The sequence below is a fragment of the Carettochelys insculpta genome, chromosome 13, assembly GCF_033958435.1.
Source record: "Carettochelys insculpta isolate YL-2023 chromosome 13, ASM3395843v1, whole genome shotgun sequence".
Taxonomy (NCBI): domain Eukaryota; kingdom Metazoa; phylum Chordata; order Testudines; family Carettochelyidae; genus Carettochelys; species Carettochelys insculpta.
Genome location: NC_134149.1, coordinates 45,840,509 through 45,863,956, shown reverse-complemented (window position 1 = coordinate 45,863,956; position 23,448 = coordinate 45,840,509). Strand labels below are relative to the sequence as shown.

General features: G+C 57.3%; 1 protein-coding gene across 5 annotated transcripts in view; it reads right to left on the bottom strand.

The window, feature by feature from the left end:
* Positions 1–4,903: 4,903 nt before the first annotated feature.
* The window catches only part of F8 (coagulation factor VIII), a 59,003-nt gene continuing 40,458 nt past the window's right edge, over positions 4,904–23,448 (bottom strand). For 4 of the 5 annotated variants that reach the window (XM_075007853.1, XM_075007854.1, XM_075007855.1 and 1 more), the window contains exons 15-26: positions 22,991–23,144; positions 21,386–21,598; positions 20,192–20,420; positions 19,793–19,975; positions 18,154–18,270; positions 16,309–16,380; positions 13,928–14,013; positions 9,855–10,010; positions 9,207–9,351; positions 7,747–7,895; positions 6,611–6,787; positions 4,904–5,431 (exon numbers count right to left, since the gene is read on the bottom strand). In XM_075007853.1, the coding sequence (XP_074863954.1) occupies positions 5,246–5,431; positions 6,611–6,787; positions 7,747–7,895; positions 9,207–9,351; positions 9,855–10,010; positions 13,928–14,013; positions 16,309–16,380; positions 18,154–18,270; positions 19,793–19,975; positions 20,192–20,420; positions 21,386–21,598; positions 22,991–23,144 (1,867 nt within the window). In that variant the 3' untranslated portion in view covers positions 4,904–5,245. Of the gene's footprint in view, positions 5,432–6,610; positions 6,788–7,746; positions 7,896–9,206; positions 9,352–9,854; positions 10,011–13,927; positions 14,014–16,308; positions 16,381–18,153; positions 18,271–19,792; positions 19,976–20,191; positions 20,421–21,385; positions 21,599–22,990; positions 23,145–23,448 lie in introns of those variants that run through there. The other variant, XR_012647297.1, reaches the window with a different exon arrangement.

Genomic DNA, 23,448 nt, shown 5'->3' with positions numbered 1-23,448 from the left:
CCGATGGAATCAGCTATTCTGTGCCCTTGCAAAGGCCAATGGAGTTCCCCAACACAGACCACATCTGATATTAATCTGACACTGTATCTGAGCATTATAAATATTGCTGGGAGACACACGCTGCCAGACAAGATCAGTGTATCTTCCTCACCCTATCCTCCCACAAACTGCAGATGCTGCATGGAAGATACACCGGACAATGACTTCTCAGATATCTGAAACTCACAGAGGCATTAAATGCATTCAGACAGCATAGGGCCTCTTCAGTGTAATTAATAACCCCGGTTCGGCTCATGCAAGGACAGTGCTGATGGTGTAGTTAAAGTACTGTGCTGTGTTCGGATAGTCACTTTGTCTCTCTCTGCCACAATTCTCCACCTGTCAAGTGGAAATAATAGCACTGCCCCACCTGACGGAGGTTTTCTGAGATTAAATACTTGGAAGGGGCTCAGATGGGGCTGTGTCAGGATCGATAAATGTAACCATAGCAATCCTGAGCTCTTCTGTAGAGCTTCTCAGCTGTGCTCCTCTATAAAGAAGGGCAATGCCGTGACCCACTTTGTACTGCTAGGGGCTCATGCAGCTTCTCCATTCAGACCCGGCTGCCAGGCCCGTGGGCAGTCTGGCCGTGAGAGTGCCACAGACCGGACACTTCCTGGGTCGACCTTCTGTCCGATGGGTTCTTTACAATCACTTTCTCAGCGCTGTGGAACGGGGCGGCCGTGACTGTGGCTCTGGGCAGGATGAGCCCTCCCACGCCTGGCAGCCCAAGAGAGTCTGGCCCCCCAGGAGAAAGGCGGAGACTGGTGCGAGTGAAGGGATGCTGCAGGAGGCGGAGCCCCTCCTGATACCCTACCTGCTGAGTCTGGCCACTCCCACCTTCCCAGGACAGCCCAACCATGTGGGCCTCCTGGCCCCTTCCCAGCGGATCGTACGATGTCAAGGCAGCTTCAGTGACCGTGTGGAACAGGAGCCCAGACTCCAGGCTAAGCACACAAGAACACAGCTGGCAAAAGCAGGCTTAGCACTGCTGCGCTATGGCGGATCACGCCTCCCAGGGGACCCTGGCCACCTGCTCCATCTCTCAGCGAGCGCCAGAAGGATCCCTGCAGCCAGGGCACAGCAGACAACCTCCGAGTTTCTTTGGTACTAGCTCATGAGTGGCTGGGTCCTTCAAAGATGCTGGCCCATCGTGGAAGGGCCTCATGGAGCGATCCCCTGAGCAGCGCAGAGGCTGGTGTGATTGGATGGACTCTACAGGAGATGAAGATGGAACCTCTGTTGATACCCCACACGCCAGCTGTGGTCTGACACTGAGGGGGAAGAGCGCCTGGCCTGTCTGCATCCTGCAGACGCTCTGGAACAATCACCTTGGAAAGGGACAAAGTTTGAGCTGTTCCTAAAATAAAAGATAAGCTCAGCTTGCAAGCCCTTGGGCGACGAGCCCCAGGAGTCCTTCTCAGCTGTTCAGCCCTGAGCTGGCAGTGTGCTCGGTTCCGCCCCCAGGAAGGGCAGTGACCCTATTCCGACTCACACCACCAGCCACATAGGCAGGAGCTCCTTGCCCTGATAAGCACCAGGTGCCGGGTCACGCTGTTCCCTTGAGCAGGTTGTTATGGTGATGATGCCGTTAGGCTGAGCTGGGTAATGGCATCTCCTGCTCTGGGCACTGGTCCTGGCAGGGTCCTGCAAGGCAGGGATCCCCCCGGGTGCTCCAATGCAGCACCTGCTGGGGGGCACAATGTCTGTGCCCCTCACGCCCCTCAGCTCACGTGTCAGATATTGGCTACTGCTGCTGAGTGCGAGCATGGGCTGCTGTGGCCCAGCCGTCACGCCTATTGAATGCACAGAACTCCTGCGCCTGCAGCACAGGGAGAGCCAGGTGCTTCAGCCCCAGCTGACCACGCATGAGAGTAGAGAGGCAGGGTAACGAGCGCAGCTGTCCTGTGTGCTTCTGCCCGGTGGCCGGCCTAGTCCTTGCTAGGGTCTGTAGGTCCACTGGAGATACTGTTAGGCCGTCCTGCTGCCTTGTGTGGCGGAGCTGGCACTCCTGTAGGGAAGCGTTTATCACCGTCTGTTGCAGCCCAAGTCACCCAGTGGCAGGGAGAGCCATTCTTCCAGGGAGACAGACCTGCTTGTCTCCAAAGAGCGGCTGTGGTTCCCAGGAAAAGCACTGCCCCCACACCATGTGCACACGTGTGTATGCAGACAACGCCAGTGACCTCCTGAATGGCCATGCTGGGTTTCTCATCCTATTACCAGGGCCACACGAGGTGCCACATCACAAAGCAAGGACTGAGCCCCCTCCCCTCACCTCCCCCATGGTCATCAGCTTCGTAAAGAGATTTTGTTCAGAGCAAATGGCCAGGTACTCACTGTCGGGGTGGCCCCAGGGCAGGGAAGCCAAGCCCCAGAGGAACAAACCTGGGCTGCTTGTTCCAGATGAGGAGTAAACTGCAGTGTGCCAGACCCAGAGGATGTGTGTGCGCACACAGGCACACACAGGCACACACACACAAGCGTGCAGACACGCAGGCACAGATCTGATCTTAGAGGCTCCCAGTCTGGGTTCTAAAGCTGCCATGTGGAACCTGCTGCTTTTATGACATCACCCATTCCCTTCCCAACACCTGCCTCCATGAACGGAGTTTGCAGCTAATGGGGGCCCTCTCACTTCGCTGTCCAGCTGTGGTGGAGGGATTTAACCCCCCAGCAAGATGGGTTAAGGCCCAGCCCCCAGCCAAGCATCTCTGAGGCTGGGAGACCCAAGCACAGGCCCGTGAAAGGCAGGATGACAGCGCACGGCGGGGTTACGAGCTGGTGCGTGGCATGTGCATACCCGAGCCCTGGGAGCCTGAAGATGGGCTGAGCTGTCCTTGCACCCGAGACCTGGTCAGACACCCAGGAGAGCTGGAGCTGCAAGAGCCTGCAGCCTGGAAACCCTGCTCCCCTCCCCGTGCATGCAGCACAGCCGCGGAACTGTTTTCTGTTGTCTGGCCTGCTTGCCATCCCTGGGCAGGGTGGGGCGGGCTGGCCACCTGGCACCAGCAGAATGCAGCAACTCAGGACCACACCAGCGAACAATGTGGGAGGTGAGCCAGGTGCCAGCGCACCCCACCCAAAGGGCCGGCTAGAGACCCAGTGCAACAGGGAGAGGAAGGGGACAGCCAGGGGGGCTGTGTGCTTTACCAAGCCAAGGAAGGGGAGGCAGCGCCGCTGCCATCTTGCTGCCATGTACTCTCACCCCTGCACCCATGTTCCCATGAATCTTTCCCATCCACGTGCAGAATAAATTCTTCTATATGCACTGAGGCACGTGCGGATGTGCACCCCCAGCAGAAACCCAAAACCTAGCTGGGGGGCGCGCTGCTAATCAGCTGGGCGGCATTTGAATCAGTCCTGCATGGCCTCATGAGTGCATACTGTACAGGGGACACTGCCCTGCACCCCCTTCCCTGGGATCCTTGGCAGCTAGACGGAATCAGTCGTGATCCCCAAAGAGGAGGGAGCCCAGGAAAGCTCAGCTCATGAACCGCCGGATGTCTCCCCTAAATCACTGGGTTTGGTTTAAAGGAGCCGGGTGCTTTGCAGCTTTCTGAGAGACAGACCCGCTTACCTCCCCAAGGCCTCAACATTAGCTCATCACTTCTCACTGATGGATGGTTCCCAGTTCTCTGCCCTGCAGCCTCTGCCCGACTCTCCAACACGGCACGCTCTGACTGGCCTCCATGCAGCAGATCCCGGGCTCACCACTGAACGGTATTTCAAAGGGGAGGGATGTCTTTTCCGGCTGCTCAGTGACACAACTATCTCCCCCCGAAATGAAAGTCCATTTTGCACAAACTGGTTGGGCTTTCCTTACTGCAAGCGAACTTGTTTCCCTCGCTCTGGTTTCTCTTTCGCCCAACAAAAATCTAAAACATTGCAAAGAAAAATTTCAGACACCGCCCACCTCTTTTCTGAGCACTTTGCGTGGCCCCTGGAGTGGAGCAGAGCTGTGCCCTGGCCAGCCCCAGGCACAGCCCTGCTCTGAACGAAACAGGATCATCTAGGATAAGTCACTCAACGACCATGGAGCAAATTCAGAGTCAGCATCCTCAGGAGAGTGCAGCTCTGCTTCAGGGTCTCCACTCCCAGCAGACGGTGACTATACTTTGCTGCTGCTGCTGCTAAACTACGAGGAGCGAGACGTTTTATGTCAGTGGTTTGCAAACTTTTCAGCAAACCTGAGTGTGTAACTCCCCCGCCCCTTTCTTAAATTAAAAGTCATTTGGTGTGGGTCTAGGCCAACCTCAAGCCCACGGGAAAGCAGCCCCCGGGGCAGCCAAAGCAGAAAAGGAGCCTGAACAGCCCCATCCAGCTCCCACTCCACACTCCCCTAACATGAAGGGGACCACTGCAACGTGCTCTTGCTGTAAAGTGGAACCCTCCCATGGCCAGCCTGCCTGGGCCGCACGCCTCGTGGTATCAGCACGGGGGGCCAAAGCCCGGCGGCAGGCTACCGGGAGCACAGAGCGGAGGCCAGGCCCTTGACGGGGTAGCTCCTGTGGCACCGTGCCAGCAGCAGAGCGCCCTGCTGAGGGCAGAGTGGTGGCGGGGGGGCTGTGAAGGTGCAGCAGCACTCGTGACGCAGCAAAGGAAGGAAAGAAAAAGGGCGCGTGCGGCCAGTCCCCCAGCCTTGAGGAGGCTGCATGGCTGTTGGCTTCGGGCACTCTGCCAAGTTCGCCCGGCCTGGACTCTGGCAGAGGCTGCAGGGTGTACAGAGCCCAGCTCATTGCAAAACGTGGCACCTAAGCTATGGTGGCCTTATCTCTCCCTCCAGACCGCACCCTTCACCATTCCCGCCGGGGCCGGGTCACTGCAAGTTTATGAAAAATAACGAGGCAGACTCAGCGGCTAATTAACTATTAGCTGTTATTCGTACTGACTCTGAGCCGCAGGCTGGCTGAGCCTGGCAAAGAAGTGGGGGAGGCAGATGTTTGCTGGAAAATTACTATTACTATTCAGTACTGTGCTCCATCTACAGGGCACACAGTCGATGTGTCAGATACAAGACCCCTAACCTGCCCAGGCCCCTTTCTTCTGACCCCCAGAGAAGCTTGCGCCACATTCCGGGCTAGGGTAACAGCAAAAAACTCCACAGATGTTGGAGACCTGCAGGGAATGCGGCCCCTCATACAGGCTTCAGAAGACCTTCCTTCCTGGGTGGCTCCAGGCACGGCGATGGTTCAGCGTGCAGCCAAGACTAGTCCTTTAATCCAGAGCCGTTGGCCCCGCCGTATGTTTGCTGGGCATCGCAGCCTAAAAACTCTGTCCTTAGGGCAATGTGGTTCTTCCACCGGCGGGGATGGATCCTTAGGAACTGGGCAAAGAGCGGAGGGTCCAGGGAGTTCACCACGGTGCTGAAATGATCCTGGTTCCCCTTGAAGATCTGCAAGGAGGAAGAAATCACGGCCTTGTTCTCTGCTCTGCCTTGTCAGGCCGGCTCACTCCCCCAGTGCGGGGAGAGACTGAGATTTATCCCAGGAACCAGCCCCTGGGTGCCAGGACCACCTGGAACTCAGCTGGGGGTAGGTCAATGCTAGGGAAGGGGACTCCTGCATCTGAAAGGCATGGGAGGTTGCTGCAATCTGCCTGACTGGGGGAGCTGCAAGCAGAGGCATACCCAGCAGGAGAAGGAAGAAAGAGAGCAAAGGAAGAGAATGGTGGAGGAAGGGCCAAGCCAGCATGGTCATCAGATTCCTCTGGAGATTCCCCTGGGAAAGAGGAGAAACTTTCGTCACTTGGGACTTTGAAACCAGGACAAAGATCTGGAGAATAGACTAGAGGAACCAGTTCTGCCATGGGCTCATGCAGAAGCTAACTGGTCTAACAGGAATTCTGTACCGTTTAGTTATAGCCCATATCCAAAATAGGGTGTTAATATCCTGCATTGATGAGCTGGCTGTAGGAAATAGAGAGTGTCCTGATCAAATGTGCAGATGACAAGAAAGCTGGTGGGTGAGCAGGGCCATCCCTAGCGTGGCCTGGGACGTCTCTCCACTTCTGTCCCGGGCCCTGCCCCATTCTGCCCTTCCCCCAAGAAGCATATGAGGGCAGGCTGCAGGAACTGGGTATGTCTAGTTTGGGAGGCAGGAGGTTGGGGGGGATGTGATGGCCATCAAGTACTTGAAAGCTGCTCTTAAAAAGACGGAGAAAAGTTGTTCTCTCCTTCCACAGAGGGCAGGACAAGAGGTGATAGGTTCAAATTACAGCACAGCAGATTTAGATTAAATCTGAGGAGAAACTTCCTAACTGTAAGCGCAGTAGGACAGTGGGACAGATTCCCAGGGAGACATCATGCCCTGCAGCTGCCCCCTGCACAGCGCAGCAGGGAGGAAGACTAGACATGGGGAGGTATGTTCTCGCACGCGCGCACACACACGCACACACCCTGTCCTAGCACCAACTTCTCATCCTAAAAGAAAAATCTCTGCAAGGCCACAACCACTGGCTAATCGCTCTGTGCAAAGAGACACCATCACACCTCTGGCAGCACACCACTGACAAACAGCACCGGAGCAGCTGCTGTTTCAACAGCAGTGCAGAGGGGTTCTCTGGCTTTGTTTACCTTCTCCTTGCCATCCAGGAGTACGGGAGTCCAGTGCGAGCCGTCCTGGCTGCTGGAGATAGCAAACTCCTTCACAAACATGTTACTGAAGATGGCTTTGGTGCCCTGGGTGACAATTCCAGTGACTCTCATGATCTTCTCAAAGTCCACCTGCAGCCACTCACTGGGGCTGTCCACCTGAGGAACAACACACCAGCTGCCTTCAGGTCCCCTTTGGAAATACCCACCAGACTCAGCGAAAACGATGTCCTCAGCTCCAACGTGTCGGAACATTCTCAGCCCCAGCTGGCAGACAGGCCAGAGCCCTCTCCAGGCTGTAATCTTGACCCCAGTTGGTAACCCTCTCTGGACACGGGATACTAAAGGTAACCGGGTATTGCCCTTGTGGGCTGGCACATGGCCATGCTCCTGGACCCGAGTGAGGGCATTTATTTCCTTGTGTGGGTAGGATCTCCTGACGGCATCTGTGTCACCAGGTTGGCCAGCTCTCTTCCCAGCCTTTTTTCAATAGGGCATCCCAAAATGCACTGCTTCTGCTGAGGCATTGTGGGATAGATACCCTGATGCCAACGTGGCAGGGCGTGTGATCGGTACAGAGGTACAAACCCAATGGAGACACACGTGTGTTGTGAAAAAGGCCATTGTGTGGACACAACTCTGTGGTGTGTTTTAAGCAGGGCAGACAAGTGTCGCAGTCGCAGTTTGCTTGTGTTGTGGATGGGACCTAGATGTGCTACAAGGAGCAGCTGGATCCAAAGAGACTTTGAACTCAACTGGGCACACTCCCAGAGTGGCTGCCCCCTCTCAGGTCCCACTGCTGTCAGGGGAGGGAAAGGTGATGTTCTCAACCCTTCTGAGCATCAGGCCAGGGATCACAGCTCACGCCAAATGCACTCACTGCTCCTGCTCTCAGCTCTGGAGCACCTCCTGCCGGGAGAGGCCAGAGCTGCCCGTGATCTGCCTCACTGCCTGCCCCACAGGAACTGCTGCTCAGGCTGGAGCAGCTCTGACTGAACCACAGCTCCTGCTCCTCTTCCATCTCTCCTCAGGACTCCTGCCAGGACAGTGCAGGAGCCAGAGCTCCCGTGGGCTGGGAACCCCACATTGACAGGTAGGGCATGCCCTGTGGGGGTTACCTTTGGCTTCCAGGCATTAGTCCTCTCCTGCAGGTTAAGTCGGGCTTGGGAGGGGGCCCAGCTGGAGAACATGTTCTCACTGTAGGAGGAGGCCGAGATCTGCTGGTTGGAGATACTTTTGTTCTCCATTCCTAAGGGCATGGAGCAGCCTGGAAGAGAGGTGAAGCAATAAGCATCACGGGGCCTTCTAGCTGCCCATTACTCGATCTGATGGCCCTCTGGCCAACATGTAGGAGGCAGCGTCTGTTATGTTATCTAGACCAGCTGTCACAGTCCCACTGTGCACCTAGCTTATCTGGCTGCATCTCAGCCTCTGCCCGCCAGCCCAGCTCTCCTGTCTCCAGCGCACTCTCTGCATGGGACACACTCCTAATGCTCAGAGAAGATCCTGCCCCTGGCGAAGGGGACCTTGAGGTGCCTTGTTCTCCTTGGCCATGTCTACACGTTCGAAGTAGCGGCGCCAACTTCGAAATAGCTCCTGTCACGGCTACACGTGTTGGGCGCTATTTCGAAGTTGAAATCGACGTTAGGCGGCGAGACGTCGAAGTCGGTAACCCCATGAGGGGATGGGAATAGCGCCCTACTTCGAAGTTGTACGTCGAAGTAGGGCACGTGTAGACGATCTGCGTCCCGCAACATCGAAATAGCGGGGTCCGCCATGGCGGCCATCAGCTGAGGGGTTGAGAGATGCTCTCTCTCCAGCCCCTGCGGGGCTCTATGGTCATCGTGTGCAGCAGCCCTTAGCCCAGGGCTTCTGGCTGCTGCTGCAGCAGCTGGGGATCCATGCTGCAGGCACAGGGTCTGCAACCAGTTGTCGGCTCTGTGGATCTTGTGTTGTTTAGTGCAACTGTGTCTGGGAGGGGCCCTTTAAGGGAGCGGCTGGCTGTTGAGTCCACCCTGTGACCCTGTCAGCAGCTGTGCCTGGCACCCTTATTTCGATGTGTGCTACTTTGGTGTGTAGACGTTCCCTCGCAGCGCCTATTTCGATGTGGTGCTGCCCAACGTCGAAGTTGAACGTCGACGTTGCCAGCCCTGGAGGACGTGTAGACGTTATTCATCAAAATAGACTATTTCGATGTCGCTACATCAAAATAAGCTACTTCGATGTAGGCTTCACGTGTAGACGTAGCCCTTGAGTCCCTTGCGAGGAAATTCCTCCCCACTGGGTGGGCCTCCAGCATGTGTGAGAAGGGGAGCTCAGTCTGCTCACATGTTCTCTTTGCTCTCCTACCCTGAAACCGACAGCTGACTAAACACCACAAGCAAAGCAGGGAGATTTTACCAGCTGGTGGTCGCTCCCCGCTCCTGCCTCCCACCCCCAGCTAATCCTAGTGTGTCTGGTGCCAGCCTTAACGTGGTCTAACCCTGCCAGGCCCTGGGCAACCTCAGCTCTTGCTGAAATCAGCTCACAAGTGCAGGCCCTTGCCCCCATGCTAGAGGAGGAGCCAGGAGGGACTTACTGTTTAGATCACAGCCGATGAGCTCCATGCGCAGCGTGGTCCGGATGCTGTAGTGCGTGGGGTGGAGGCGGATGTACCGAGCAACGACCGGGGGGTTGAAATAATTTACTTTCACCCCCGTTGCATCCACATTCCCAAAGAACACCTGCAGGAAGGGAAGAGATGGGGCCTTGGTTTTCCAGTGCATGCACAAGGAAGAGAACAGAGGTCTATGTAACACAATCAGTGGCATGGAGGTCTCTCCAGTCTGGCAATTATTAACCTTACCAGCTTCGTAACACGAGGATAAGGGCTCAATGAAATTAATATGAAATAGTTCAAATGGCCATAAAGACGTACTATTATACCCAACACAAAGTTAACCTGTGGAACTCACTGCTACATGATGTCACTGACAGGTAGGTTCGCAAATGATCACGCATTTATACAGACAAAAACATCTGCCATGACACAAACTAGGACACACCTACTGAAGAAGTGAATCCTCTTGCTTCAAGGCATAAACTGTCCACCTGGCTTAGGGTTAGGAAGCTATTTACCGCGGGACAGCACTGTATGGTTATATGAATTGGAGAGTTCCAGTCGCAGGATGCCTGGTCCAGTGAGATGTGGTGCCCTGTTCAGATCTGCCCTCCTTCTGTCACTCACCATCTGGGAGCTGGTGGCGTTCCCCTTGTATCTCTTCCACCTCACCCCATCAAGGCCGTACCAGATGACAAACTGGGAGATGTAGAGGCTAGAGAGCTTTTGCCGGGCCCCCTGGGTCTTGATGCCATGAAGGATCATGGGATGCAGCAGATCCACCTGCCAAGGAAAGGCAGAGAATCAGTTCCCGTAGAGTCAAGTGGCACCTGCTGCCAGTGACAGCGCATCTTGCACACCAGGCTTGACTCCGCCCAGGAGAGAAGCTTCCTTCGTGCTCCTTGTGGGGCCGGCATTGCAGAACACGGGCTCCCTGAGCAAGGATAATCTGTCAGGACCAGGCTGGGAATCCCACCAGCTGGTGTCTTCAAAGGCCACTGGGAAACCTCAGTCCAGCTTCTCATCATCTTCCCCTCTCCTGTTCAAACCCAGGCACCTATCTGTGAGGTCGCCAGTGTGACGACAGCCTCCCTGAGCCCCAGGCAAGGTGCGGGGATCTGCTTTGTACCCAGAAGAGAGAGGCTCTGACAGAAGATGCAGGGCTGGGGCAGTGGCCAGGAACTCAAGGCCCTTTTGTATCGCCGGGTCCCCTTTGCTGCACCCGCAGCTCCTCCTTGGTGGGCCCGGATGGCAGTGAGCATCCCTAAGAAAGATGCTGCTGCACCTCTGCGCACCCACTCTGCAGCCTTGGTGGCTCTGGGCTCCCACAGCTATTGGCCAGAATCAAGAAAATCCCACCCACCCACTCACCGGCATGACAGGCTGAATGGGCAAAGGTTACTACCCTCCTTGGGACAGGGTACAGGGGTTTAAAAACAGAGGGGAGCTACTAAGGATTCATTCTGCCGACCCTGCATGTTACTGTAGCTAAGTCACGTCATCCCTCCATGCCTCAGTTTCCCCATCCATACAATAAGGATAACGCCGGGGGTTGCTGGAAGGTTGAATGACAATTTGTGAAGCACTCGGAGGTCTTGGGATGGAACATGCGCTAAGAGTCTTAGTGCTAAGTGAGGATTGTCAGGAAGGATCACACACATTGTGCCGGCACTTTGCAGGTTATCTGCTTTGTTCAAAGTATCTTAACATGGCAGTGGCTGTTGTGGGGGTTTCATGCCATAGACGCGGGCATTCGGTGCAACTGACAAGGGATGAATTTAACACTGGTAAAAAGAAAGGCTGTGTTTTAAAAGAGTAGCTCATTAATCCCTGAACTTTGCCACATGATATGAGGAGTCCAAGAGCGTAGGACAGATAAAACAGTTTGATAAAAGTGGATTGATACGGAGAATAGCTGGAGTAAAACAGTAAAAGGAGATCGACTTGCAGACTTCAGGGCACAAGTGAGCACCTAACTGACAGAGGTCAGGAAGATTTTTCCCTTACGGCCAGATTATTCCCTAGGTGTCCGGGAGGGGATTTACACCTTCCCCTGAAGGAGCTGGTACTGGCCACTGCTAAAGGCAGGGCACTGCACCAAACGGACCAGGGACTACATCCGGCCAGGAAGTCCCTCTGCACGAATGGGTCAATCTGGTGTTTCTTGGACTCCGGGGTGGTTAGTGCTGACCAGCGCCAGGCTGGCTATGGCACTGTCACAGTGTGAACTGCTACGGCCGGGGGGTGCTCCGGTTCTTAGGGGTAGCGGCCTCACACACAGCAGTGTGAGCTGAGAATCCCCTTTGACAGTCGCAACATTACAGTGCATCACTTAGCCACTGTTCCATGTGTCGCATCAATGCGCAAAAGCCCACATTAAAAATAACCCCGGAGAGCAGCTCGTCTCTTCTGGTCATTAGTGGGAACCCTCTCTGCCAGTCCTCCTCTCTCCGTGAGGAGCATAAAATAGTCTTGTTTTCTCCACTGGAGGGAGCCAGGTCCCTGTGACTTCACCAGCGCGCAGTGAAACCCAAGGCACAAGGTGCAGGCAGGCACGCAGAAGGGACCCTTTCTGCCAAACCGGGCTGGCATGCTACTTCTCATTCCAGCAGCAGGTGCGCCTGGGGATACTCTGGTGAGCTGCAGAGGGTGCAGAACACGCAGCACCAGACACAGAGGTCATGGTGGGAGCACGGAGCCTGGCAAGAGGGGACAAGGGTAATATAAACCCACCGGGGAAGTGTGGGTGTGTGTGTGTGATGGAGGCATGGCTGTGTCGGGGGCTGGAGAGGTGTGTGGTGTTCGGGGGTGTGTGTGAGGGTGGACGGACGAGAGGTTTCAAGGGGGTGTGAAACATCCCAGCCTGGCAGTGGCTTGGTCAGCTTGAGGGCACTGGACATGTGGTGGTGGCGACACAGGCTGTGTCTACACTACGAGGTACATTCGAATTGAGGCAGTTAGCTCGATATTCCCACGTGACTGTCTTCACTGTGACTACCATTAGCTCGACTCTGGGAGCGCTGATATCGATAGCACAGTAGCGTCGGTACTGGCTGGGGCAGCATCAGGCTCAAGTTCAGAAGTTCAATTAAAAGCAAGTGTGGAGGTGCCACCTCTTAAAATGGAATTCATTAGCCCCCAGAGGTATCCCATGTGTAACCCACAACGCCCCGCACTGCTCCCCTCTGGCCGCTGCTCTCCAGGTGCACAGGAATTAGGTAACAGGAAGATGGTGAATTTCAAACCAGGGCCAGGGAGCCTGTGGGGTCATGTTTATACGAGAGCCTGCGAAACATCCTTCTCTCTTTGCTGTTAGCGCATCGCCCCATTACAAACAGCCCCAGCACGGAGTTCATGGTTCTGGCTCTACACTTGCTATCTTTTCTGCGCTGCCCGGCGCCAGCCACTGCCCGTGGCAGCAAGGCTGTTGTAGGGGTCGTGGTTGTGTGAGAGGCCGAGAACCTTCTTCTCATCAGTTTACATTTGTGCACAAACCCCCACCCTCCCACGCAGCCAGGGTCTTTCCCCTGCTCAGCCACATTACGTGGTTATCCCCAGCCCAATAAAAGGGTGTGGCTGCTGTTTGGTGCTGACCATGCTGCCAAGCAGCACCATGTCCTGGCAGGTGTATGTTTAAGACTCCAAGGGCAGGAAATATTTTTGGGGCCTTGCTGCCATTGGGGAGAAGTCTCCCCTTGTGGCTAAGATATTTGGTGGTGGGGGGACTAATTCAACTGGACCTCCACTGAACTCCCCCCACCCACGCCCCTAGCAAGGGACCAGTGGAGCTTGCTGCTGCCAGGGGGAAGCCTTTCCTGGTAGCTAAGATAGTAGAGGGACTACTTCAACATTTCAACTAGCTCTGAAGCCAGAGAACAGCCCTCCCTGCCTCCCTCCGCCCATTGCAGATACCTGCTGCTTTGCTATTTCTGTTATAAACTCTTTTTCCTAATATTTCCTATCTGTGTTCATGCTTTGACCCCCCCAAAGACGCAGAGGGGAGGGTACTTGAGATTCCTGTTTCCATTGTAAGTTCAGTGTGTGAGATTTCACTGCCATCCCCGGTGTTGGCACTGGCTTTGTAGGGATGAGGGAAGACAAAGATCTTTTTTCCTGGACTTTTCTATCCTCTTTCTTCTAACTTTGAGCACACAGTCTGTCCCGTGTTATTTTCAGGGATCGGATGCAATCCCGGGAGGGGGGACACTCAGTGAGTGGCCAGTTGAGAATTCAGTTACAGAAGAGAGACGCTTCCATTAACTTTTTTGCCATCTCTGTGGATGCCCTGCTTCTCGTTCCTCCCGATGGGAAGGGTGCACGTTTGCTTAAAGCAAGCGGGAATGAGGAAAATGCGATGTGGGAAGATGATGTCAAAGACCAGCGAGCACATCCAGGCTGCTATGGGGATAAGGGAACTGGGGGATAGGTTCCCATTATGCACTGCTGCAACAGTCAGTGTTTGCCAGCTGAGTGTGGCAGCAGTAAGTCGACTTTGTGAGAAGCACGTGGGAAGGTGCAGATGGGCAAGTCCAGCATTACAAAGCCACTATTAATAAATTCAATTTTTATCTCTTAGTGTAGACACAGCCTCAGAGGGGCTTTCCCAGCTGGAGCTGCTCACTGCCGCCACCAAGCAAACGGCCGCCTTGCAGGGCTCGGAGGTGGCTGTTAATTTCACTCCCTCCAGAAGTGACACCTGCCTGAATCCAGGAGTTGCCGCTGTCAGCGCTCCAAGCATTCACAGACCCCGACTGATCTAACCGGGCCAGCTTCGGCGCCCATTGCCCTGCAGGGGAAGAAGACAGGGGATCAGGGAAGCCATTGGCCACCAGTTCACTCGCTGACATGAAGAGACTAACATGGTGGTCAGTAGAGCCAGAGCACATCCCTGAGCATCCCGGGGAGGGGACATGGTCTTGGGGTTTAAAAACAGGAGAGCTACATTCTGCCAACCCTGCATGTTACTGTAGGTAAGTCACATCAGCCCTCCGTGCCTCAGTTTCCCCCTCCATACAATAGGGATGACACCCGGGGTTGCTGGAAGGTTGAATGACACTTTGTGAAGCACTCAGGTCTTTGGATGGAGCACGCAATATGAGTTGCAACAAAGCCAGTCTTGTACCTGGGCTTCTGGCCTCCACTCGGTCCACTGGTCCCACTTAAGGGCCCAGTCACCCTCACTGGGGCAAGGGGCAGTCTGGGGGAACCCAGCCCCCACCCATTCATGCCAGGTTCTGGCCCAGGGACCCTATCTGGCTACTAGCGGGAAGGGCTGACTCCCTTCGCCCTTGGCACAGCAGCTCTTCTCCCTGGGCCACTTCCCCAGTCAACTCCCTCTGGTGCCTTCCCCAGGCTGCAGCTGTAACAAGTCCCCCTCTCGATCTGCTGCAGCTCCTCACTCTCCCTCTGCGGTTCCTGAGCCACCACTCACACCTGCTCTCATCCACTATTCCCATCTCCTCACACCTCTCACACTCTCTCCTCCCCTGTGAAGGGCTTTCAGATGCCTCTTATCAGCGCAGTCATGGAGTCAGCTGGCCCCAGATAGGCTGAGCCATCTCCCGCCCAGCTGCCTGTGACTGCCCTCCTGGTGCTCCGCCGGCCCTTCTGCTTCTTTGGGCTCCCTCTGAGGGGCCCTTCGCCCTGGCCCTGCCACAGTCTTAGCGCTAAGTGAGGATTGTCAGGAAGGATCACACAATTGTGCCGGCACTTCGCAGGTTATCTGCTTTGTTCAAAGTATCTTAACATGGCAGTGGCTGTTGTGGGGTTTCACGCCATAGACGCGGGCATTCGGTGCAGCTGACAAGGGATGAATTTAACACTGGTAAGAGGGAAGGCTGTGTTTTAAAAGAGTAGCTCATTAATCCCTGAACTCATTGCCACATGACATGAGGAGTCCAAGAGCGTAGGACGGATAAAAGGGTTTGATAAAAGTGGATTGATACGGAGAATAGCTGGAGTAAAACAGTAAAAGGAGATCGACTTGCAGACTTCAGGGCACAAGTGAGCACCTAACTGACAAAGGTCAGGAAGATTTTTCCCTTACGGCCAGATTATTCCCTAGGTGTCCGGGTGGGGATTTACACCTTCCCCTGAAGGAGCTGGTACTGGCCACTGCTAAAGGCAGGGCACTGCACCAAACGGACCAGGGACTACATCCGGCCGGGAAGTCCCTCTGCACGAATGGGTCAATCTGGTGTTTCTTGGCATCCGGGGTGGTTAGTGCTGACCAGCGCCAGGCTGGCTATGGCACTGTCACAGTGCGAACTGAACTGCCTGCCCCTCTCTGTGCAGACCTGGTACACCAGTCCCATGGGAAGGGCTGGGATGAGAGAGCTCTGTGCTGCCAATATCTGGGCTCAGGTGACAAAGACAGAGCAATACGCAGACTGGGTAACTCCCACTGAGGCGTCCTCTGTGCACTGGAACCCTGCTCCCCCATGCCCTCGGGCCACTGTCCTTGTGAGGGACGGGGGCTCAAGTGCTGTCAGGGCTGCAAGGGCCTGAATCTTCCTGTGCAGAGAAACAAGCACCTCGGCCACACTTCTGCTGCATGGATGGCTACCAGGCTCTGCCTCAGAGTTGGGGGAGTCACTCCCGGCTGACAGGGGAAGTGTTTGCTGGGCACTATGGGCAGGGTGAGCTGGGCTGGAAATAAAGTCATGAACTAAACAGCCCAAGTGTTTTAAAGCACCTGCCTACTGAGGATGCCTCCTCTAATGGTGCTGGTAGTGGGACCTCAAAGGTGTAGCTAAAACCACCAGGGCACAGTGCTGCTGCATGCGGAGGGCTCTAGGAGTCAGGAACATGTTAGAAAGCCACGCGTGAGGGGCCAGGGAGGAGGTGGTCTCGAGCTGGGACTTCAGAGCCAGGGATGGTCTTTGCCAGGTGCTGGCTGCTCACGACACAGCCGCTGGGGCAGTACCTGGCAGGGCAGAAGGAACGGCTCCCCAAAGGGGTTGTCTTTCAGCACTAGGAAAGCTAGCAGAGGAGGTCAGGCCTGGCTCCCGTGTGCTGGCTAAACCTGATCTAACCTGGACCTTCTCCCTGGTTGTAGAAAGGCCCAAGGCCCTGCACTCACCGTACTGCCCCGAGGCTGTGATCTGAGAGTCGGCGATGTGCCTGGAAGCAAGGCCCAGGGGGATCTGGCACTCTGCAACCAAGGAGGGGAGAGGAAAGAGTTATGGGGCTGGTATTTCATTCGGCCTTTGAAGGGAGGCCCAGGTGAGCTTCAGCCTGGGATGCTGAGCTAGGTTCCCAAGTTTGGCTTGGCACAGAAGCCGGGGAGCCCACTCAGCACTGCTTGCCCGGCGCCTGGCGGGTCTTTTAAACCATCTGTTTACCTGAGTCACATCTTGGAGCCAAGCCTGTGCTCAGGTGACACCACCTGCTGCGCCGGCCAGGAGGTGCTGAGGCCCACTAAAAGGGGAGCAAAGGGCAATGGCCCAGGTGATCTATAGGGGCCTGGGAGCACTTTTAAATCTGCCAGGTGGGCCACAGGGCTGCTAGGTGCACACAGGGTGGTACCCACGGCTGCCAAGGCAGCCAGGTCAGGGTGTGGCAGCTCTGCCTGCACTGACAGGACCAGCACAGGCACAGTGCTGCGTGGATGTCTGGCGGATGGTGTCCCCATGGGCGCAGCTCATGGGGGGGGTGGGGGGTGCAGAATTGCTGCCCGGGCACTTAGGGTGCTCTGTTAATGCTGGGCCTTCAGAACAAGCCGCAGCCCAGGACAAGGGGCAGAGAGGGGTGCCAGCAGGGCTGGAAGAGAGGATGGCGCTGGCTGGGCAGTGGCCTGGGTAGGTGGAAGATAATGTACTAAATCACCTTATAGGTTAGCAGCCTATGAAAGCTGGGCTGCTAGAGAGCCCCCAACAGATTTTAAAGCAGTCCCTCTCTGCCATAGACGCCAAGGCTGGTCAAGAGGCGCCAGTACAATACGCTTTCTCAGCTGGTTAGAAACCTCAAGCATGGGCCAGGCTCGCGGTAAGGAGCACCATATTCTGGGGAGCTTGTCATGAACTTGGGCCACGGTTCCCACCATGGCTGGGCCTCAGGACTGGGCCCTTCAAGATTTGGAGAGAAAATCAGAGAACCCCCAGTTGCTTCAAGCAGGAGCCAGGCCAACTCGTCAGCTCCACTGAGCACCACTGAGCTTCTGATTCACTGGACCTTGGCTTCCAAACAGAAACTCAGGAGGTGGGGACCCACATGAACCAAGACTGGCACCGACTTGTGCCAGCCCGGAGAATTCAAACGGCCACGTTCCCCCTATTCCAGTGCTGACCAGGTCGTGGTAGCTGTTATCCACCCGACAGCACGGCCAGGTACTGAAAGCATCGCAGGGCAACACTGTACCTGGCAAATAGGATTGCGGACAATGACAACCTGTGGCCAGCCTTGGAGACCCGGCAACTGCTGGTGAAGTTTTGCACCTCAGTTTACCTATCTATAAATGGGTATTTCCCTATTGCGTGAGCCGGCTGGATTGATGCACGCAGCTGCAGTGAGGGATGTACCCACATCTCTGGACATCACCTCTTAGGGCTTGAACACGAGGGCTGGGGGCAAATTTGTAAGGGTGGTTTAAGCTGGCTTCCAGTTTTGCACCTGGAGACACACGGGCCCTAGTCACTGCGGGTCTGAAGGGTGGCCGGTAGCAGCTGCCCTGTCGTCCCTCCTGCAGGCTCTGTCCGGCGGCTAGAGCCTCAGGGGCTGTGATGTTCATGTTCCCCACAACTGACAGAAGGCGAAAAACGGGGCAGCCCGTCTGAGGGCGGGGAGGGTAAATGTTCACGTGCGTGTAGCAGCCCTGCTCCCCGGAGCGCCTCGGGCGGGAATTTCAGCGCCTGCAGCAGCACCCCTGCCCCGGGGAGGCGCCGGACGCGCCGGTGAGGGACGGGGGACGAGGAGAAGAGCTACTCACGGCGGTCGTAGACGAGGAGGAGGGCGCTCATCCCAGCTTGCTGGTGCTCCGCGACCTGGCTCTCCACCCGCCAGATCCCCGGGTGGGAGGGGCGCATCTCCACCGTCCCAAAGACACCTGGCTCCGAGGGCGGCGGGAGGGCAGAGAAAAGGGTCGTTTCCAGCAGCAGTGGCGGCTGCACCACTCCTGCCTGCACTGGGGCTTCCCGCCGGCCGGGGGCAGATGACGCCGCCCTGAGGCCAGCTGCCCCACAGTGACGGACTGCCTAGGGTCTGGGGGCAGGGCAGCTTCCCAGGGGTCCCCGGGCACCTGTGAGCCAGGGCGCATTTGGCACAGTCCAAGCTCCAGAATGTGCAGCTAGTTAAGGGAGCCACACGCCGCGTGTGCCCGTGTCCCCAGGAGCAGGGGCGGGGGCGGGGGCGGGGGGCAGGGCAGCGGCCATGGCCCCATCACTTTTTATCAGCTGTCAAGGTCGATGGTGGGGGCAGGGGTGGAGAGGAGATAGTGGGGAGTCAGGTCTTGGGGGAGGGGATGGTGTGACAGCCGGGCTTCAGGGGCACTGGGGTGCAAGGGCAGGGATGGGGGCACTGGGGTGCAAGGGCTGGGCTAGGGGCCACTAGGGTGCAAGGGAAGGGATGGGGGCACTGGGGTGCAAGGGCAGGGATGGGGGCACTGGGGTACAAGGGCTGGGCTTGGGGGCACTGGGGTGCAAGGGCAGGGATGGGGCACTGGGGTGCAAGGGCAGGGATGGGGGCACTGGGGTACAAGGGCTGGGCTTGGGGGCAGTGGGGTGCAAGGGCAGGGATGGGGCACTGGGGTGCAAGGGCTGGGCTTGGGGGCAGTGGGGGTGCAAGGGCAGGGATGGGGGCACTGGGGTACAAGGGCTGGGCTTGGGGGCACTGGGGTGCAAGGGCAGGGATGGGGCACTGGGGTGCAAGGGCAGGGATGGGGGCACTGGGGTACAAGGGCTGGGCTTGGGGGCAGTGGGGTTGCAAGGGCAGGGATGGGGCAGTGGGGGTGCAAGGGCAGGGCTTGGGGGGACTGTGGTGCAATATCAGGGATGGGGCACGGGGGTGCAAGGGCTGGGCTTGGGGGGACTGTGGTGCAATATCAGGGATGGGGCACGGAGGTACAAGGGCTGGGCTTGAGGAGAAGGGGGTACAAGGGCAGGGCTCAGGGACGTTAGGGTACAAGGAGAGGGCTTTGGTGGGAAAAGGTGGCTCAGGGGCTGGGCCCCAGAGTGGCACAGTACAGGGGTGAGGCCATAGTTTGGGTGCCTGTCCTTCCCCCAGCACTTCTAGGCAACTTCCACCTCTTCTGCCTAGAAGCCCTGATCCTGGACAAGGAGCTTGTTGTGCCAAGGGCTGGGCCAGCAGAATCCAGCTCTCCAAAGCCAGTGCAGTGCCACTAGCCAACAACCCCTGGATCCCCAGCATCCAGGCGAGCTGGTTCCTGCCCAAGAAGCATTCGCCTACTCGGCTGCCTGGGAAGCCAGGCTGGTGCCACACCTGACCTGACAGCGAGTCGGCTGCTCTAGGACAGGTGGACGCTCCTTGGAGCCAGCAGCTGGCCTGCCAGCTCCTCCTGCTGAGTCCTGCCCTGGAGACAGCTCAGCTCCCAGCCCGCGCTCAGCTCTCACCAGGGTAGAGGTTGTAGACTCCCATTCGATACTCATGGGTTGTCCTGGCCGCAAACAGCTGCCCATGGAAATAGACCGAGTGGATGTCCTCAGTGCCGCCCATGTTGAGCAGGTGCCATCGCACCCTTTGGTGCTGAGCCATCACCAGCCCAGGCAGCGTGTCCTGCACGTAGCCATTGATAGCTGGGGGATAAGAGCACAGGAGGGATGTGCTGTGGCAGGGCAGGGTTCAAAGCCTGTAGCTGGAGCAGGCGGAGGTCCCTCTGGCTTTCACCCCGAGGGTGGGCAAGAAAGTGGGCTCTGGAGCTCTGCTAGTCACCCACTGCTCTAACTGCAGGCCCTGCAGAGCTTCCCTCCTCCGTGGGCTGGCTGGGAAGGGACAGCTGCCGGGCCGCTTACCGTGGAAGCAGCTGCTCCTCCTCCACTCCGGATCATCCGGCTGGTCCAGGCAGCGGGGAGGGCAGTTCCTCTGCAAGTTCTCAGCGAGGTACCAGCTTTTGGTTTCATTGAAGGTGGTGAAGAGCAGAGAGAACTCCTGCACCGCCAGCTGCCTCCCGAAGGCTGGGCTCAGCACGCCGGAGCGGCAGATAAGCAGCGGCCCAACCAGGCCAGAGTGCAGATCCTTCTCCTGGCAGGGAACGTAACAGAGCGTAACGGGAAAGCGGCAGCCGTGCCCAGCTTCCAACCCCTCCCCAATACCCGCAGACGGCTGCTCGGAGCAATGTTAACCAGCCTCAGGCAGGACACTGGTAACCTGTGCTTTGTCCCAGGACAGCCTCCTCTGTGCCGCTCAGACTCCAGCAGCAGGCTTCCCCGGGCAGTGCCCTGCGAGTGCCAGCTCCAGCAGCATGCGCCGCCTCAGGCTAGACAGGCCGGTGAAGGAGGGTGACCATCCGCCCCATATTGGGCGGGACAGTCCTGTATTTGGGACACCAAAAAGGCATCCCGACTTATCTTTAAAAGGTACGAATTGTCCCACATTTAGGCCCTCGGGATTGTGGGCAGGGGCAGGAGTGCCTGCAGCTGCTGCTTTTCGAGGGCTCCGGCTGGGAGCTTCTGCAGCTGCCACTTTCCCAGGGCTGGGGAGCGGGGCAGCTCCCCAGGGCTTGGTGGAGCCAGGAGGAGCCGCCCCTCCCCACCCCCACATCTCCCTCTCCCGTGCTGGGGACAGGGAGATGTGGTCATCCTAGGATGAAGGGGTGTTGGCTGCTGGCGGGCCAGGCAATGGAGAGGAGACAGGTGCTGGGAGTGGGGGAAGCAGGCCAGGTTTCAGCGGAGGACAGAACCCTGCTCTCTGCCCCCAGACGGAGTGGGAGGAAGACACACGTGGACTCATTCTGGGGGCAGTTCTGACTCGCTGGGTCCCTTTCCAGCAGTGCCGGAGCACAGGCAAGTCGCTGAGCCCCACTGGGCCTTGCCGGACACACTGTGGACAATGGGACCTTCCCAAAAGCCCCTCCGTGTGTCACAGAAATACCCTGCGCAGTGGTGTCCGCCTGGAGCAGGGGAGCTGGGATGGGCCAAGAGGCAGCTGAGGGGACAGGTGGCCAGCGGAGAGCCCAGCAGATGTCTCGTGCCGTGGCTCTCACCTACCAGGTTAACGCTCGAGAAGTAAGCCCATGCCTTGCAGTCAAACTCTGTGTCTGTGGGCGCCATCTGGGGCAGCACCTTCCAGGAATACTCACGGAGCTCACCGGGCTGCACCGCCTCCTGGGCAGGTGAGCTGTTGTCCCCCAGCCCTCCTTGGTAGGGCAGGAGGTTGGAATGGAAGGAGTAAGGCCGGGAAGCTAGGTTCTTGAAGCTCACCTGCGCAAAGAGAAAGGTTACGTTCCTTGGGGAAACCTTGGAGCTGCAACTCCGCCTACCCACTCCCCTGACTGGGGCCCTGGCTGCACCTGTACCCCGGCTGGGACGTTGGCTATGGCCTAGACCCTTCCAGCTGTTGTTCCTGTGTGGAGCTCAGTGAGCCAGAGCCAAGCCTTGGTTCTGCTTGTGCATCTCCTGCTGGGAAAGGCTGGGGGGTTCATGGGCTGTGTCAGTCGAGCTCAGGCCAGCCATTGCCACTGCTTTTTTCCCTAGCCCCAGATACTACTCTGTGTTTAATTTCTCCCCAGGTCAGGCTGAGCCATCCCTTTCACACACAGAGAATTTTTGTCTTCCTTGACGCATGACGAATATGGGTCCTTGGCACACTGGACTAGCGGGTGTCTTTGGACTTGGTGTCAGCCAGTCAGCTAGAAAGGGCCCCAGCTTGGGTCCCCATAGTGCGCACTGCCCAGCCAAACTCAGGCCGTCACCCAGCTCAGCTGGAGCTATTTGCAGCAGTTTGGCCAAAAGAGTAAACTGAAGCTGATCCAGTTTCAAACCCTTTTGTGGATGCTGTTACTTGGGTGTAGCTGGAGTCCCAGGGGACAAATTGGCACTAAACTGAAACAGGTCCTTCAAGCCAAGTGAGTGTCCACACTGGAGTCTGCACCAAACAGACAGGGTTAGCAACCTACCAAACTGACGCAACTGTCCATGTAGGCAAGGCCTGCTGTCAGCCAGGGCTCCTCAGTTTGGTCTCCCATTCTCCAGGGAGGATGCCTGGCTGCGCCTGGGGACTCACACACCTGAATGCCAGCCAGCTTTCTTCCCCTCCCGCTGCTTCCGCCTTTCCCCCAAGCGCCATGTGCTGGTTCTCCAGAGACGGCTCTTGTGACCAGGAGACCCTCCTCTGTGACCCAGATCTGCTAAATGATGCCAGCTGAGCCACTGTCCTGCTCTGTGCCTCCCTTCCCAGCTTTTACTTGTCTCTGTGGGTTGTGAGCTCTTCGGTGCTGGGGCCATCTCCAGCTGCTGGTCTGTGCTGCACTAGGGGGCCCTGACCTCAGCTGGGGCTCCAGGTCCCACAGCCAGTCCCTCACTGATACCCTCGTGCTGATCAATGGGAGACAGGGGCCTGATGCCTCTGAGGGGCTCAGCCTGCCCGACAGAAGTCCCTTGCCTGGTCAGTGCACCCGAGGAACAGCAGGGAAGTCTCAGCCACAGCCCTGGACTGGCCCCTTTCCAGCTCCCCCCCGGGGGGCATGCCAGGCCTCGTGGTGACGCAGGAGGTAGCAGGAAGACCCACCCCCAACTCCAGAGGGACAGCTGTGCCCTGGGAACGTCCTGTCTCCTTCTAAGGACAGGAGGGTTTTCCTCCTCAGCCTGACTCACCATGATGACGTCATCCACTTCTGCCCTGATGTAGGGCCCCAGGATGCCCAGGTGCTCGTCCAGTTCCCCACGCACCAGCGGCTGGGTGAAAGACTTGTCCAGATACCCTCGGAAAACCACTTTCTTATACTTCTGCCAACGCCTCTTGGGGGCCCTGCAAGATCAAGGAGCAGCAGACCCTGGGGGCAGCACTGGCCAGGTGTGCTGAACGGGCGGCTTGGGGCACATGGACATTGGGCTCTGCTAATGCTCCTACAAGCACCTCCATGGGCACTTTGCTCTCAAGCTCCACACCTGCTCAGGCAGAGAGTCTGACCTAGAGCCAAGCCGGGGCTGCTCAAGGACTGCGCCTGGCCGTCAAGGGGCAAAGCGTGAGCTGACTGGGACAGCGCTCGATATAGCCCACAGGACCTGGCAGCAGAGCCCTGCAAATCTGCAGCTAACTGAGTTATGTCTGG